The sequence below is a fragment of the Oryx dammah genome, unplaced genomic scaffold (genome assembly GCF_014754425.2).
Source record: "Oryx dammah isolate SB20612 unplaced genomic scaffold, SCBI_Odam_1.1 HiC_scaffold_20, whole genome shotgun sequence".
NCBI lineage: Eukaryota > Metazoa > Chordata > Mammalia > Artiodactyla > Bovidae > Oryx > Oryx dammah.
Window position 1 is genome coordinate 14,030,551 of NW_024070204.1, and position 12,212 is coordinate 14,042,762.

Genomic DNA, 12,212 nt, shown 5'->3' on the forward strand with positions numbered 1-12,212 from the left:
TTTACCTCCTATAGGATAGTTGCCTGATAAAGGACAATAGGGAATTGCATGCTAAATGTGATCCAGGGTGAGGTGCAATGGTTTGATAGAGTATGTGAGTATCATAATGTTTTGAATTAGAGCAAATGGCTATTTCATTTCCCAGTGCTGTAAAGGGAACTTATGTGAGGATATAGAATTTCAAGAGTCCTATATGAAGTGCCTATTCTATTAAGCGATCTATTTACTTTATAATGATGATAACATCTAAATTATTTATCCAAAATATCTAGCCACTAGTCATTATGACTATGGTGAAGATTCAAATGGTATAATGAATACGTGTCTAATTAAATTTTGCAGATTTCAAAAGATTTTTCACTTTACGTTAAACACATAGCATCTCTGCTGAAAGCCAGGACTGGTCCAAATCTAGGGTGGCCTGTGATGGCATGACATTGGTGGCAGAAAATAGGGAGAAATATCACAGACCTTGCAAATTGATCTCAGTTCTAATCTTGCTGTGCATCATTTTGGGATTTTCTCAACTTCTCTGAGCCTCAGCAGTCTTCTCGATAAAGTTAAGTCTAGAAGCACTAAGTTAATTACAGACATTAAGTGAGACATGCAAAATACTTAATTCAAAACAGCACAGTGTTAAAATTCATGCATGTTCTTTTTTTCTTCTCTAATATTATAGTTTAAGTAAATGTTCTAGGGTGGGCATAATAATCTTTTTTTACCATAATTTTCTATCTGAAACAAGTATTTGTTTTGTCAAGAATCCAAGTTGATATTTTGGTAATAAACATAACAATTAACAGTATTTCCTCTTTTAGTTAATACATGTATTTCAGCTACAACCTGTTTTAGAACTGAGTTGCCACCTTCCATCATAATTGTAGTAACAATATGCAAATCCACCCATAATCTAAAATATGAAAATAAAGATGAGCAGGTGATTTAGTTTTTTGAAGGCAACTTAGTATGCTAACAAGGGGAAAAAAGTCAATATAAATGTGAATAAACTCTAGTTTAAACTCTAGTTTATTTAAAGTTTTAAAATAAACTTTAAAAGAAAACTCATTTCTTCTTTTTAAAGACAGGTATTTATTATGATCATTCTCAGTATTTTTTTTTTTTTAATCTCAGTGAGTGCAGCTTTGAATGTTTCATGGGAGGATTCATTTTCTCTACAGTATTTCCAGGGAGACTTATAGCAATAATGTGATCATTTGCGAGCTTGCAACCAACACTCCATTTGAGGGAAGAGGTACACTGATTGGTTCCTGGCCCCCTGGCTCCACAGGGCTCTGGCAGTCTGTCTGTTCCCAGGGCCAAGTGCATGGAGATTAACCTGACCTTCTGGGGCTCCAACTCCAGTAAAAACAGACTCCTGTGGTGTTGTAAGGGCTTCCCAGGTGGCGCTAGCAGTAAAGAAACCAGCTGCCAATGCAGAATACACAAGAGACAGGGGTTCAATCCCTGGGATGGAAAGATCCCCTGAAGGAGGGCCTGGCAACCCACTCCAGTATTCTTGCCTGGAGAATCCCCATGGACAGTGAAGCTTAGTGGGTATGGTACTGAAGTAGTGAAGTGAAGTCGCTCAGTCGTGTCCAACTCTTTGCGACCCCATGGATTGTAGCCTACCAGGCTCCTCCCTCCATGGGATTCTCCAGGCAAAAGTACTGGAGTGGGTTGCCATTTCCTTCTCCAAGGGATCTTCCCGACCCAGGGATCAAACCCTGGTCTCCTGCATTCCAGGCAGACACTTTAACCTCTAAGCCACCAGGGAAGTCACATAAGGTTGCAAAGAATCGGACACAACTGAAGTGCCTTAGCATGCATGGACACATGGTGTTTTAAATCAAGCTAGATTTTGGATTCAATACTCTAAAAATATACTATTAGAAAAGAATATATTCCCATTACTCAGAGTATGGATTTATCAATATTTATTAAAGTAGCTCAAAGGTCACTGAGTTAGCTACTGAAAAATAGAAACAAAAATGTGAATATCAATTGAAATTTAGATTTCTCTACTCTTATGTTTTTCTTTTTGCATCAGGTCAACAAAAGACAAAGTCACTGGACAATTTACTAATTTAGCAATTGGCCAGTTCCTTTCTCAATGGAGTCTTTTAACTCTGATATTCCCAAATCCAAAGTTTAGGGTATGAACTATTTTAGGCTTCTTTGCCTAAATCACTCAGGGCTGAGTAGACGCAGATGTAAATCCAATTAACACTAAGAAATCAGTGATCATTACGGTTCTGGTTCTCCCATATGTGGATGAATAAGAAGTGGGAGGTGTTATAAATGATAGTACAGAAAGAATACATAGAAATCTTGTGATGAAACGGCTTCTTTTTTCAACTTAAAACTTTTGATGTTGAAATAATTGTAGTTTTATTTGCATTGGCGACGAATAATGAATAGGATGAATAGGATCACATTTACCCCAATTTAGCTTCCTCCAATGATAAAATTTGGGCAAAACTGTAGTACAACATCAGAACAGAGATACCTATATGGCTAAAGTCAAGATACAGAACATTTCCCACACCATGACAATCCCTCATGTTCTCCTTTTACTCAGAATCACCTTAACCATTCAGCCATGAATCTGTTTTCCATTTTTATAAATTTGCCATTTCAAGGATTTGGGAAGTTTTAGCTACTTGTCAGTCACTCAGTTGTGTCTGGCTGTTTGCGGCCACAGGTAGTGCAGCACGCGAGGCTTTTCTATCCTCCATTGTCTCCCACAGTTTGCTCAGATTCATGTCCGTTGAGTTGGTGCTGCTATCTAACCATCTCATCCTTTCTTTGATCTTCAATGTTTCCCACTATCAGGGTCTTTTGCAATGAGCTGGCTCTTCACATCACATGGCTGAAGGATTAGAGCTTCAGCATCAGTCCTTCCAATGAGTATTCATGGTTGATTTCCTTTAGGATTGACTCGTTTGAGCTCCTTGCTGTCCAAAGGATTCTTAAGAATATTCTCTAGCATCACAGTTTTAAAGTGTCAATTCTTCGGTGCTCAGCCTTCTGTATGGTCCAGCTCTCACATCCACACATGACAAGTGGAAATACCATAGCTTTGATTACACAGACCTTTGTCGACAAAGATGATGCTTTTAATACGTTGACTAGGTTTATCATAGCTTTCCTTCCAAGGACACTGCACTGTGGTGAGGGTGGGCCTAGACTCCTGGATGATAGGGAAAATCCTGACTCTGCCCTGATACCACCTAAGGAGCAGGAAAGGCACTTGCTGCCCCTTTACTGCTAGGGGTGTGTGGATGTGGATGTCTGATTGGGTCAGTCTGATTCTGGACCCCCACTTAACCACGAAGTTGACCACCACCACTGGCAAGTCCCACAGGAAGCCCAGAGTTGGAATATGGGTGAAAGTTTCCCAAAGGACAGGAACGGAATTTCCAGAGCAAAGAGGAAAAGTACTGGGTGGGAAAAAACAAAAACAAAAAACAGTGCCTGGTGCATTATTATTCATTTTGGGGTGACTTAGGAAGCTTCTTTGTGTGCTTAGTCAATCATGTCTGACTCTGCAACACCAAGACTGTAGCCCGCCAGGCTCCTCTGTCCATGGGATTTTCCAGGCAAGAATACTGGAGTGGCTTGCCCTTTCCTCCTCCAGGGGATCTTCCTGACACAAGGATCAAACCAGTGTCTCCTCTGTCTCCCTTACTGGCAGGTGAATTCTTTACCACTGAGCCACCTGGGAAGCTTAGAATGCTTACTTATTTTTAAATATTTTTGGTGATTGTGGCTTCTTAAAAAAAAAGGCAGTGAGAGAAAGTGGAACAATACTTAAATCATTTTATGTCTTTGCTCAACATTCATTTCTTCTGCAGTATTTTACTGAGTGAGTACACTGGGTTAGGAGCTGTGCTAGTTATTGAGAACCCATTGGTGAAAAACACACTATTTTTTTCTCAAGAAGCTTGAAAGGTGGGGGTTTCTGTTTGGCAGCTGGGTAAAAAGGTAGGAATTTTTTTCTAAAATTGTACATGTATGCAGGATTTTAGTTTTGAAATGTAAGCCATATACACATGTGAATGCACCTTTATTTTAAGCAGAAGTAGGGCTTTTCTTTCTAGAAAGAAAGTGATGAGTGGGGGTTATTCTCTAGGTATGAGGGCTTCTCACAGTGGTGGTCTCTCTTGCTGTGGAGCATGGGCCCTAGGGCTTAAGGGTTTCGGGAGTTGCGGCTCCTGGGCTCCAGGGCACAGCATTGGTAGTTGTGGCACACAGGCTTAGTTGCTCTGAGGCATGTAGGATCCTCCAAGACCAGGGATTGAACTGGTGTCTCCTGCATTAGCATGCGGACTCTTTACCACTGAGCCACCAGAGAAGTCCTCTATTTTGTTTTAGACCAGATTGTCTCTCTTCCCCTCTATGGCTGGCAATAGACCTTTAAAAGTATTTCGAGACTTTAATTTCAGAGTACGTAAAAGTGGTTAGTCACTAAAATTTACTTTTCACTGTTAGCTTTGCTCTGATATATAAAGATCCTGGAAAGTCATTCAACCAAAAGGGGGGACAGAGCCTCTCAAGTTGAATAACGACCAGTTCAGGAGAAGTAGAGGAATGGGGAGGAGAGGGTCTGAGAACCTGAATTCATCTGGCACTTACCATATAGGTGAACTGCTGGAGATTCAGTTTCTTCTGGGAGCACTTTCCTGATGTGTAGACCTCAAAGGAGGGAGGGAGATAACAGCCTATAACAAGCTGTCAACTCAACACAGAATATCAAGAGAAGCATCTATCATTCCATTGCTTACAGTGGATTAATTGCCAATGAAGTTTCCAAAAATGATCTGATCCAGGGTTAGACCCAGGGTAAGTCCCTACAAGATGATGAAAAATCACAGGGACCAGGTGAGCAGAGTCCCATTCTAGATGAAGATAATGTGGACACATTCATTTCTAGAGTGAGTTTATATTTTCAGGCAGAGTCTCTGAAAACCCATTTGACTCTTCCACATTTTTGACACCCTTATTTCCTATACAGGGCCTGTGATGTAAGTTTTTAATTTAACTCAACAGACATGGGAAACACATATTATTGGCCAGACAATGTGCTAGATTATATATATGAAAAGATGAAATATAGTTCTTGATCTCTTTGAACTGGAACTGTTAGGGGAAGCACACTGACTGACACCACCCACCCTGGCCAGGCACCATAGTAATCATTTGCACGGGTTGTTTTAGGACGGGAGGTCCTGGTAAGGAACCCTGAACTAATAAGCCACCACCAACCAGAAGAGTTTGGGAAAGGTCAAAAGGAGACACCACATGTCTGACCACCCCCCAGAATCCTTCTCTCTGGCATCCATCTTGACTGAATGAGGCATGCACCACCAGGAAGGACTCTGAGTCAGAGTGACTGGCTAAGGACAACCTGGAAACTAATCCCATCATAAAACCAGAGACTGCAAGCCACATGACAGAGCTGTTCTCCTGGGTTCCCTTACCCTACTGCTCTCCACCCGGGTGCCCTTTCCCAATAAAATCTCTTGCTTCATCAGCACATATATCTCCTCGGACAATTCATTTCCGAGTGTTAGACAAGAGCCCAGTTTCGGGCCCTGGAAAGGGTCCCCCTTTCTGCAACAGAACAGTTGACATGTGATTGGTACAATCATTTAGTTCTGTGCTTGAAAATAGATGAATTTATTTTTCCTTCAAAACATGATCTCTCTGGAACAATAAATCTAGATTTTAAAATTTGGAAACATGATATTTTTGCTTATCTTTAAGAACGAAAATAGTATTAAATGAAAGGAAATTACCCAAAGAGAATCTATGGAAGGTCAGTGAAAGTGAAGTCACTCAGTCCTGTCTGACTCTTTGCAACCCCGTGGGCTGTAGCCAGCCAGGCTCCTCCGTCCATGGGATTCTCCAGGCAAGGAATACTGAAGTGAGTTGCCATTTCCTTCTCCAGAGGATCTTCCTGAACCAGGAATGGAACCCAGCTCTCCCGCATTGCAGGCAGATGCTTTAACCTCTGAGCCACTAGGGAAGCCCCAAAGTCACTAACAATTTCTGCATAAGGTCGCAAGTCTTGTACGAAAAAGGTAATTATGAAAACTCTGGATCTCCATTCAGGTATCATAAATGCTTATATATTATATGTATCATTATGTAAGTTTAATTTAAAACATCCAACACTTATAAAGAGAAACTGTGCTGCGTGCCTGCCTCCGTAGAAAGTAATTTATGCTGTGAATGCCCAGGTCATTGCTAAGATGCAATGTTATAAAATTCTAGGTATTTATATGGAAAGGGAATAAAACATTAAGAAGAATTTCCTTTTTCCATTTAAAGGAGTGAACACCAAAAGGCCATTTTAAGACTCTAGAAGTGCCATAGAAATTTCCAAAAGAAGTTGTAATGTATAAAACAAAGGGTAACACCAACCGCAAGGAAAAAAAAAAAATAGAAACGGGAGTAGGGGGTGGGGGTGGGGGACACACTTCCTGGCTCAGAAGCTCTTAAAAGTTCTGAGCCAGGAAACCTCCCGCACCGGGGCGAGGAATGTCTTTGGCTCTGCACTGACTCCCTGCTAAGTTCCCCTTCAAGTTTTGGCTCCCTCGCTCCTTGGTTCCCGCCTCAGACCCGAACGTGGGAGCCACAGGAGGAGGCCGGCACGCATACCTGGAGCTGTCGGACAGAATCAGCCTGCGACGCGCGTTGATTCGGAATGCCACCACACCTAACACAGGCCGTATTTGCAGGCAGACCCAAGGGATTTCCAGCGACACCCGGAAGCTCATCTTACTCATTAGGGACCCAGCCGGGAAAAGAACAATAGTCAAATTGAGCCAAGAGCGCGCCTTCCGTCGCCCCCCGCAGCAGTTCGCGGGCGGCGCGCAGGGCCTGCGCCCGGGCTGGGGCGGGGAGCAGGAGCCCCGAAAAGGCGCGCTGCCCCTTTAAAAGGCCGCGCATCTCCGGGCCGGCCTTCCTCCCCGGGGCTCCAGCTGTGATTGACGCTGGGCGGCGAGAGGAGGCGCCTGGCGCTAACAAAAGTCCGGCCCTTGGGCGAGCCGCGCCGGGCCGTGAGTCCTTCGCTCGCTCGGGGCACCCGCAACAAGTGGCCGCCGCGCCCTCCCCGGGGGAAGCCGCGGGTGCGCAGGGGGCGCCTGGAGGAGGCGGCAGAGCCCGGGAGCCCCGGCCGCCCGCGCCGCTCGGCTCAGCGCCCACCGCCGGGGGGATCGGGGCGGGCGGATGGGGACCCGGCGGCGGCGGCGCGGCGAGCCTCTGGGCGGCCCCGGGGCGCGGGCTCTCCGCGGCGCTGCGCCCGCCGGCCCCGAACGCGGATTCTAAGGGCGGCGGCCGTCCCCGGGTCCCCACCCGGCGCAGTCGGGGGATTGCCAGGAGGGGACCGAGCCCACCCCCACCGCCCACCGGAGTGCGGGGGGCCGCCCCCGGCCGGAGATCGGCCCCGGCGCGTGGGGTATGCGCAGCTAACGGTCCCGTCGGGCGGGCTTTCCTCTGGTGGAGCGCGCAGGCGGTGCGCCCCAGCTATGGAGTGTCCGGGGAGACGGCGGGCATGACGGCGGCAGGATGGGCGCGAACAATGGCAAACAGTACGGCAGCGAGGGTGAGTGGGCCGTCCGTCCTCACACTCCCGATCGCGCCCCCCCCCCCCCCCCCCTCTCCTTTCCCTTCGCCTTCGCGTCTGGGAAGGAAGGTTCTCGCACGCCCTGTGGTGTCGGGGCGCACCCCCATTGGGCACTCTGTCTGGGCCATCATCTTCCCCTTCGGCAGAGAGTGCTCGGGCGCCCCGCGGGTGCTTTCTCACGGCGGGGTCTCTCTAAGCAACTTCGCAGGTTGTCCGTGCGACGGCTCGCGTGGCTTTTCTGCCTGTGGCGGAACGCCTGTGCCTTGACTTCCCTTCCCTGGGGCATCTGGGGTTTAGGTTGGAGAGTTTGGCAGCTGGCGGAAGACGGTTCTGAGAAACAACGCAGGGAAAACTTTCCCAGGCCTTTGTGCACCAGTCACTTGGACTCTCCTGCAGCAGGGAAAACTTCTGGAAGAAGTTAAGTTTCCATTCTCTGCTCACTGGCCCCCGAGCTGACAGCTTCGTGAAACTGACCACCTAGGGGCCATGCGAGGCCAGGCTTGGCGGGTTGGAGGGGGTGGGGGGGTTGGTCTGGGCTCTCCCGGGGCTCGAGACGGGCAAAGGACCGTCTGTTACGTGGGGCTGGAAATTGCACAGAAATATTGCCTGTCAAGTGGGAACTTGGAAGTTGGGGAAACTTTAAACTCCACCTACTCCTAAAAGGGTGATGGATGTGTGGGTTGGCTTCTGCCTCGCCCCTCCTCCCCCTCTTTGCATAAAACCGTAGTGTTGGAACCGGGTTGATTAACTGCATTGCCCCTGATAGGCATACTGCACAGGCATTTCCCTGCAGTTCTGAAGTTAGGAAGGTTTGTCTTTCGTGAACTTGGCTAGAGGGGAGTGCAAGAGACGGGGTCGGTTTTACAGCCTGCCCCCAGAGGACCGGCGGTTAGAAGCGGGGTCCCGCGCCTGCAGACTGCTAGGAATGCAGAATGGCTATTCAGCATGTGGTGTTAGAGAAACTTCAGTCATTCAGTTCAAAACTTGAGGAGCTCTGACCACGGAAGGTGGATGCCTCTCCCCCTTGCTTGCCACTGTGTTTCTTCTCAGCAGCTTTGTGAAATTACAGCAGAAACCGACCTTAAGAAAACCGTATCCACAAGAACCTTTTGTTTAAATCATTCTTTTTCCAGGGCATCATGTGTTGAATTCCACATAAATATGATATATGTAGATTTCCTTATTCTGGACAGTTAAGTGAGAGAGATTTTTTTTTTTTCTCCTCGACAATTTCGTGTTTTGTTTTTTTTTTTTTTTTAAAGAAATTTGAAAGGTGGTCTTTTAAGATAGCCAACCATGAAATTAGGCCAGAAAAGATTATTGGAGAATCTTGGCCACCCCCCAAAACCTTGTGAAGTTAATGTTTTAAAAAATGGTGGAAAAATGAAAGATGAAGCCTCCTTCCTCTTGAGTTATTAAAAAGCTTTCAGGGAGTGAAGTGTGTGTTTGTCACTTCTGGGTGTGTCCCCATTACTTTACTTGAACACTGGTGATGGGGGCCGGGGGGAGTCGGAGACTCAGAGAGGAACACAGATTTGCAGCTCTGTGTTCTTGAAGAAACCCCTTCACACTCTTTCTAATCCTCTGCAACTTGTTCTGAACATCCCAGCATTCTCGTATTGTGCTGTGTGCGGTGTGTGACTGCTTCCTGTCTGAACAGTGGAGTTTTCAACCCTTGGGAGAGAAAAGGAGAGACAGAAAACTAATGTTCTCCAGCTGTTATTCCTAACTGCTACCTCTGCGTTTTCACTTCAGCTGAAGTGAAATTTTTACTGGAATCCGATTTAGATACACAGTGGACTTTTTATAGGGGAAAAAAAAAAAACCAACCTCTTGAGTTCAGCTGATTCAAGGGGACCAATAGGAAACTTTGGGAGGTAACTGAGTTTTGGCTGGAGGGACACACTGTGTTCAGTGTTCATCAACTCTCTTCAAATGCATCCAGATTCTTCTCTTATAGATGGAGGGGGTCGGGGGAGTGAAGGGGGATGGAGAGTTAGAATAACAAAAGCTTTTCTAAAATCGTTTCACCCCTGTTACACTCCACCCAGTTGCACTTTAACACCCCCTAATATATATCATTATAATATATGTAATGTATTATAGGTTAAAATATATGTAATTGGATATGGTCAACTTTATTACATTGTGCTGTTGGATGGTAAAGTCTATGCAAATAAGCCTGTGGGAATTTGATGTGTTAATGCCTTCTTTCTTATCTGAAACATCCAATTTTAAAGAAAGCCAAAGCAATCCCTAGACACAGTATTGCTGTTATCAGAGGAGACTGAGCATCGACAGTTTTACAGCTATAGTGCTATCTGCATCTGTGCTCAGTCACTAAGAGTCAGTCCTTTCTGACTCTTTGTGACCCCAGAGACTGTAGCCTGCCAGGTTCCTCTGTCCATGGGATTTCCCAGGCAAGAATACTGGAGTGGCTTGCCATTTCCTTCGCCAGGGGAGTCTTCCTGACCCAGGGATTGAACTCTTGTCTCCTGCATTGGCAGGCGGACTCTTTACCGCTGAGCCATCTGGGAAGTCCATGGTGCAATTTAGGCGTGGTGTATTTTAAATGATCAATGAGTGTATATCCATAGAATGGCTCAGTGAGAGATCCCTCAACTATAAAGTGTTGGTGTTTGTGTATACTTTAAAAATTTGCAACTTAAATGTATTTTGCTTACTACTGGAGTTGACACCACCATGTACATGACCCTTAAATTTTAGAAATATTGTGAATTATTAGAACTTTTAAAACTTCAGTATTTCATCTGTAATCTCACTTTGTCCTGCTCCTAGAAAAATATCTTTTTAAAAGATATTTTAAAACATATTCCCAAGACTTACCTTAGCAGGTGCAGTGGGTGAGAGGCTTCCTAGTTCTGTGACATCCCAGGGAGCTTGTCAGAAATGCAGAATCTGAATCATTTATCACATGCATGTTAGAGCTCAAGGCAGTTCTTGTGTGGAATGCAAAGCATTGTTATGGGAGTCTGGAAATTTGATTCCAGCTTCTACTTAGCTACCAGACTTTTTTCAGTTGTCCCCAAGCCTTAAGGTCTTTATTCTATAGAGTGAGGAGAGAAAAAAAAAATTTTTTTGGTGGGGGGCATTATTTGTCGTAACCACCCTTGAGCATGTAGTCCTTCATTTTAGTTTGTTCACGTAATGCTTTAATGGGCCACTTTGGGAAGATATGTTATAATGAGTATGATTGCCCTGATAAGTGTTAGTTACTCAGTTATGTCTGACTCTGCAACCCCACGGACTGTAAGCCACCAGGTTCTTCTGTCCATGGAATTCTCCAGGCAAGAATACTGGAGTGGGTAGCCATTCCCTTCTCCAGGGAATCACCCCAACCTGGGGATTGAACCCAGGTCTCCTGGATTGCAGGCAGATTCTTTACCATCTGAGCCCCCAGGGATGGCATTATTTCCCTGAAATCAGTAAATATTCCTCTCCCTTTTGTCATCCCCTCTACCCTCATCTCTGTCTTCCTCACTCATTCCCACTTTCTCTCTTAACTCAGACAGTTTCTGCTTTTAATTCTGAGATTAAAGGTTATGTGCTTATCAATATTGGGTGTTTCTGGTGTTTTGTTTTCCTACAGACTTAGTGAATGTTCAGATTAATGATTTAATTCCCAGGCTTCAGGCAGACTTAGAATTTGCTCCAGGAAAATGTTACCACACAGGTTCTGATCTTCAGCTTTCTAGAAATATAAGCGAATGTCTAAATGATTAGTATGTTCGGGTAAACTCTTTTTATGGGAGACTGATTTTCTTTATCTTCTTTCATAAAGTTTAAGTTACAGCCTATGTGTGGAAATCTGGAGAATAATTTGGGGTGATTCGAGCCATTAGAACCATTAGCTTTGACTCCAGTTAAACCAAATAAACAAATGTCTCCCTTCAAGTAGCCAGAGAGAAGCTGCTTTCCTGCCTTTTAAGGTTTCCAGCCTCACGCTCACTTACTTGGTGGTTTCGTTGTTAATGTTTATTCTACTCCAGCGGGGCCGAGTCTGTCATCCTTACACTGTTAACAGCTCCTTTGTAAACTCCTGCATGTCTTTAAATTGGCACCGATGAGGTCTGGGGATGGGCTTGACCTTGGTAGCTCTGTAGCTTTATCAATGCCCTGAGTCCCTTTCCCTCATCTCAGATCTGCACTCTTCAGATGTGAGGAGGGCAAGTTGCCGGGGAACATAAATCCTTACCAGTCCCTCACCGGTTTGGGGAACATGATAATAATGATGGCTGCTGTTGGTGTTCAGTTAGTAAGCTGTGTCTGTCTCTTTGCTACCCCCTGGACTACAGCACACCGGGCTTCTCTGTTTTCCACTATCTCCTCACTATTTGAGCATGAGTTTGCTCAAATTCATGTCCATTGAGTCGGTGATGCTATGTAACCATCTCATCCTCTGCCATCCCCTTCTCCTTTTGCCTTCAATCTTTCTGAGCATTGAGGTCTTTTCCATTGAGTTGACTCTCTGCATCAGGTGGCCAAAGTATTAGAGCTTCAGCTTCAGCAGTAGTCCTTCTAATGGATATTCAGGGTTGATTTCCTTTGGGATTGATTGGTT

General features: G+C 45.3%; 1 protein-coding gene across 1 annotated transcript in view; it reads left to right on the forward strand.

Moving 5' to 3' along the window:
• Window positions 1-7,237: 7,237 nt before the first annotated feature.
• The window catches only part of FBXL7 (F-box and leucine rich repeat protein 7), a 450,930-nt gene continuing 445,955 nt past the window's right edge, over window positions 7,238-12,212 (forward strand). The window contains exon 1 of the mRNA XM_040262474.1: window positions 7,238-7,609. Within this exon, the coding sequence (XP_040118408.1) occupies window positions 7,573-7,609 (37 nt within the window). The 5' untranslated portion in view covers window positions 7,238-7,572. The remainder of the gene's footprint in view (window positions 7,610-12,212) is intronic.